Source organism: Papaver somniferum, chromosome 9 (assembly GCF_003573695.1).
Source record: "Papaver somniferum cultivar HN1 chromosome 9, ASM357369v1, whole genome shotgun sequence".
In the NCBI taxonomy this organism is placed as follows: Eukaryota; Viridiplantae; Streptophyta; class Magnoliopsida; order Ranunculales; family Papaveraceae; genus Papaver; species Papaver somniferum.
This window is the reverse complement of record NC_039366.1, coordinates 185,823,343-185,829,419: the sequence shown is the minus strand read 5'-3', so window position 1 is coordinate 185,829,419 and position 6,077 is coordinate 185,823,343. Positions and strand designations below refer to the sequence as shown.

The window sequence follows — 6,077 nt, the reverse complement described above, 5'->3', positions numbered from 1 at the left end:
CTAGCCGAACTTTTAGTTCTGTTACGTCGCAATTTTTTTCTCCTAATCGAACTTTTCTCTGAAAACCTATATATTAAGTCGGTTACGTCGATTTTCTTTTTCCAGCCGAACTTTTAGTTCGGTTACGTCGCAAAAGAATTTTTCCTAAACGAACTTTTCTCTAAAAGCAAAAACTCCATTAAAGCTGAGTTCGGATACCCGTGTCTTCAGAACCATTAGTCGAACTACACTTGCTGATAAGTTCGGCTACCTGTTCTTCAGATGTCGTAGCCGAACGTTATTTCCATGGTTGAAATCAATTTATAAATTTTTCATTTTTTTTCGTAAGTTTTTGTCAATTCAAGCAACATTAATTAAATTTGGAGTATACCTAAATACCCAAAATCCTCATTTTGAAATCAACCATCTTAAAAGAAAAACCCTTCTTCTCAAAAATTATTCTTTTAAAAACACCCAACTAACACTAATAAATCATTACACTAACACTAATTAATCATTACAGTAACTAATTTAATTATCAAAGCCAAATTTGATACTACTTAGATAAGGAGTGACTCATTATTACTTCTAATATTCACCCAAAAAATTGAAGAGCAATCCCCCTCCATTTTTGAGTAGTGCCCAAAAAATTGTTCATTTCTTTGGCTGATGCCCAACATGAGTTGTTAAATGTTTCAAATAGGTTACAACTGCAGTATTTATCTTTGCAGCAAGCAAGATAAGAAAAATTGAGACCCTTTTCACACAGGGTAACAGAGAAAGACAACATATATTGCGTAACGTCAAGAGTAGGAGTAGTCCGAGTAGAAGCTAATATTTTGTTCAAACTCTAAAGAACATCAAAGAAACAAGGGAACATGGTATTTTGCAAAAACAGTAACATAAATTTTATATATTTCACCTACCATTTGGAGTGGTTATTACCAAATTAGGGAAAGAAACGCTAGACAAGCAGGATTTACAATTCTAACTAAATCAGAAAGAGGCATGTTCTGTTTTATATACAGCAGGTTCATCCTCGTAATTTTCTTCTAGTACCCCAAGTAATATTCATCACCTGACATGAGAATCATAAGGTACGAACACAGGGTCAGGAATGATGAGGGGAAGCGCATCTACGTAGAGGAACAGTCTTTGCAAGTTCTCCCTGCATATGGAAGACATGTCGACGATATCACGGCTGTCCGTATAAATCCACAGGTCACCCGAGTTCACTCTCTTGAGACTATGCCGACAGAAGGGGCACGACTGAGACCGTGCACGCCTGAAGCAGAACAATCAGTTATTAGTATATTATGTTTGATACTTAATCATTTCATTTGAATGAAAAGTTCTAGAGAACACTCTAGCAATGGTTAAGATGGGTGATATTTGCCTTCCAGTATCGGTGGCGGACAAACATCATTTTTCTTGGCCCCAAGATTTATCATCATACTGGTTTGGGAACAGAACAAAAGTGTGATCCAAAAGCTTCCCTGACATCTAAGACAATGAACAGTTCCCATACACAAATTCTTGTGAAATTTGTTTACTGTTCATCCATATTAGATTGACAGGCTCATGAGTACTTAAAATAGTTAAAACTTTATACGAAATATGCCAAACAAATGTCAGGTTCCACAATTAAGGTAAAACCAGCGAGGTGGTGGATTTTTGCTAAACCACAAAAGGCACTGTACGACACCATATGTTCTTCCTTTCCTATTAAATGATATTCAGCAGCTGGAGGTGTAACTCTTATTGAGGTAGGTCAGTGTACCATGATTACAATGATTTTTCATCTTAAGTCCTACCGGATACTTGGTTGATTCTTTTAAAATCAAATGATTTCAAGTTATTTAGGCAATGAATATGACTCACTTAGCAAGCAAGACGGAAATTACTTACCAATCTCGGTAGCATTTTAGGCACAACGCATGGTTGCATGTAGGAAGCACAACCTTAGTGTTCATCTCCATGCAGATCCCACATTCCTCTTCCCTCTCTATATCAACTGCAGAGAGTTTTCCCTTCGATAATTCATCCTTCTTTTTGTACTTCGCGGCACAGACTTCCTTCTGTTTTCGGTCATCAACGTCAGTAATTCCTCTCTCAAGTTGCAATAAAGAGGGAAATATCATCGCTGTCCATGAAAAAGGCAAACTTCTATAAATGACCAAATGGTAGAACATTCTTCTAGGTAAACTTCACAGATGAGGGAAGAAACAGCAAAGAAAACGGAGCTGATGCAACTAACTGGCACATAACCAAGTGAAAAGGTATTAAAGTATTAATTTCAGACAACAGTCGCTCACCATAAAACTCTCTAATACTAGCCTTCCTTTCATCAATAGACATAGTGCTCTTGCCATCTGCATAAACCTGCAAAACCCTTTTACATCATCAGAACCCCAACAATCTAAAAGATATATTCATATTCACACTACTAATTTACTTCAGTTCAGAAATGCACAAGAGTAGCTAAGCGCATAAATTCCCGAGTAAATAAACTAAAATTCATGTGTAGTATGTACGATTATAGATACTCACCTTATAAATAATAATTCTAAGCAGCCCAAGTGCACCAGCAAGGTTACAATCAGTCCATTGTACGAAAAAGAGAAATATGTGAGCAACGGGACTATAAGACAATTTCATTTGAACACACGCACCATCATACTCCCTTGGATATATCGATGCACTGTGCCAATTAGAAAAACAAAACACATTTAGTACAGAGGCGGTAGAACGAAAGAAAGATTGGTGCAGGACAGCCTAACTGGTGTTCATTTTCTGCTTAAAATACTGAAAAATTCTTCCTTCAAATGTAATATCTACTACATTCAATTTCTTCGGAGTAACTCGGTAAAAAAAAGGATTAATTAAGAAAACTAGTTAACACTGAAGTTTTTTGGTTCTTTAGATCAAAAAGTCCACTACGTTGCCATATAATCAAAAATGGCAGATTCAGCTGAATTTCGACTAATAACAAACAAAAAAACATCAGCTGAAATATAAGTAATTAAACAACTAAGAAAACAAACAGATAAGATTAAAGACATCTCATAATTAACTTATAATTTGAAACAAGAAAAAAAAACTTAAATGAACCTGTAATTAGGGAAGAAAATACCCAAAAACTGGAAATGAACATCCCGGAAAAACAAATCAATTTTCAAAAATCAATAATAAATTCACTGGAGAAACAATCAGACAGAGAAACAAACATTGACTTACAGTGTATTAGCGTGTTGAATATCAGCTTCAAGAGCTTTAAGAGAATCCTTATATGACTTTCGCATCTCCGTTTCTTTCTTCCTCTCTACACCAAATTCCCATCCAACAAACAAACAATTCCCTTGAAATATAGCCTATCAAACCCTAAAATTTCACAAAAAAAAAAATTCAAAATTCTTCTGCCTTCTTCAGTATGTCTGTTTCCGAATTTAGTACTCAGAAAACTTCAAAAATGTTTCATGATACACCAATCTAAACAAGAAAAGACTAAATCTTCTTTGTTTGTGTATAAATTAATTAAACAAAACCCCAAAATTTGTTTCTGGAAATTTCTTCGAAAAATTATTACTGATCATGACTACTTTTTCTGAGTGTTAAAAGCTAACAAACACTTCTGCATTAATGTATGTGTTCGTCTCTGACACGCAACTTTGGATTATCTATCCCCAAATATTATCAACCACGAAAACACCCCTCTGCGATAGCTATTTTACTAAATCACCCCTCTCTTCTTTCTTTCTTTTTTTTGGAAGTTTAATTTTTTCTTTTAATAGTCCTTCTGAGTCTGACTGACCTACCTGATTGTCTCCTCATTGGTATAATAATAGTATTATATTAGTAACGGATAGAGTAATTAACACATCAGCAAAGTATCGGCACAAATGTCACTCATGCATTAGATTTTGATTTGAGCTCAAAGGTGGTCCATCGGCAATCATTTTGAAATGCATGTTGCTTGGTACATTGTGTATTTGTACGTTAGCATCGACCAAAAAAGATGAGGAAGAAGAAGATAATGTGTACGATAGAGACTTTCCATGGTGCTGATAATGTGAACAAACATTGTGCGGCACCCACAAACCGTGAAGAACAATGCAGAAGGGTCAAATAAAAACCTGGTTTGATTGGGTATATTCAAATTAATTGGGGTATACCTAATGAGATAAAAGATAGATCATTATGGAGTAAAGGAAGCCATCCCTTATCCTTATACTTTCTAAATGATAAAATTGTCCCTGTAATGATTAACACTAATTTAATACTCCCTCCGTACCACATATATAGGCGGAGGGACCAATTCTCTTAGATTAAGAAGCTTTTATTGATTTTATACATTTCTATGTTTTTTCCTGTTTTACCCTTAATTATATTCACAATGTTAGAAACATATACTAAATTGTGATGATTCCCAAGCAAGTAAATAGGGGTAATATAAGTAAAATACCGTTTCAAAATTTGGACTCCGCCTATATAGTGGTACAAGGAAAAATGGAAATCCCGCCTGTATAATAGGTACGGAGGGAGTAGAAATAATTAGATTAATTAAATTAGTTAGATTCCTTAGTTGATTTATATGAGTGGGTTTGGAAATAATTGAGAGTAGGAAAGAGTATGAAGTAGTAGAGGAGATTTTTTTTTTTTTGTGTGTGTGTGGGGGGACGTTAGGGTTTTTGAGAAATTTGTGATATGAGTGATTCTAATCCTGATTTTGAAGTGGGGGAGTCTTCTAACTTTCCTCCTACAGATGAGTACTTGTATGATGACCTACCAAATCATGATCAAATGGATTACATGCATGATCCTCACTTTTATTTTCCTCAAACTCAAGATGGCTATGGAAGTGATGAATATCTTGAGCCAAACGTAGAATCCAATGACCCAGAAGAAGAGAATGGAGCTGCAAGTAATCATGTAGACAACCTACGTGGTGAAGATTGTAATTTTTCCATGCAAAAGATCGATTTTGGGTTTTTTTTCATTTTTGCTTCCCAGGGTCGGCAAGATCGACGCTTGTCGATCATGCAGACCTTAAGCGCCGGCGTGGTTTACATTTGAACAACATGCCGACTTTTCATGAGCAGTACCCGTGTCGGCAAGGTACAAAATTTGAACCCTGCCGACTTCCAGTATTTTTGCACAGGAGTCGTGATTTGAAAATGCTTACGCCGGCATTGTAGTGGATACGTAGACCCTGCCGACTATATCTCGGCCGACACTGTTGAATTTTTCTACCGTGCCGGGTATTTTGTAGTCGGTAGGGTTTTATATGTTGACCCTGCCGACTTCCAGTTTTTTGCAACACAGGAGTCGTGATTTGAAAATGCTTACGCCGGCATTGTAGTGGATACGTAGACCCTGCGGACTATATTTCGGTCGGCACTGTTGAATTTTTCTGCCATGCTGGATATTTTGTAGTATGTCTGGTTTTATACGTTGACCCCACCGACTTTGGCAATACATATCAACTAACTTTTGATGTTTTGTAGATTGTTGCATTGGTACCGATGACGGATCAGCCTCAAGCTCACAATATTAGGGGTCCCGATACTTCCGCACATTACGCTAATGATTTGGAATGGGAGGAAAAAAACGATGCGGTCAATTGGATTGTTGAGAAAGCAAAAGAGAAGATGTGCGTTCTAGTGAAAAATACCCAACAAAAAGATACGATGTTTGAAATGGTATGCGAGTGTTATGGTTCGCCGGACGCAAGTCACAAGAGAAAGGGTTATGTGTATGATAAGAAGACGACTAGGGTGTACAAGACGAAGTCAAAGAAGTGTGGATGCCCATTCAAGATTATATTTTGGAGGAACAAAGAAACCGATAACGTGTGGAGAATGAATAGAGTTGATGTTGGTTGGCATAACCATAAAGATCTGTAAACTCTTGTTGGGCATTGTCAAGTTGCCAAGTTGAAATCGCACGAGTTCGAACAAGTAAGAGCAAGTTGAGGAATTAAACCAAGCAAGCTCCTTAGTAAGTTCAAGAGGGATGCCAAGAATAACCTCTCTTCATTGTCTACAATTTATGCGGCCAAGGAAACTATCAAAAGAATTGAATGGGATGGAAAAAAAGGT

At 36.5% G+C, this 6,077-nt stretch overlaps 1 protein-coding gene across 1 annotated transcript; it reads right to left on the bottom strand.

Annotated features, from left to right (window-relative positions):
- Positions 1-750: 750 nt before the first annotated feature.
- Positions 751-3,639, bottom strand: LOC113307820 (E3 ubiquitin-protein ligase AIRP2-like). Its single transcript, XM_026556275.1, has 5 exons — positions 3,217-3,639; positions 2,530-2,680; positions 2,295-2,361; positions 1,888-2,122; positions 751-1,264 (listed from the first exon to the last, which is right to left on the bottom strand). The coding sequence occupies exons 1-5, from the start codon at positions 3,279-3,281 to the stop codon at positions 1,054-1,056; spliced, it is 729 nt and encodes a 242-aa protein (XP_026412060.1). The 5' UTR covers positions 3,282-3,639; the 3' UTR covers positions 751-1,053.
- Between the last annotated feature and the right edge of the window lie 2,438 nt (positions 3,640-6,077).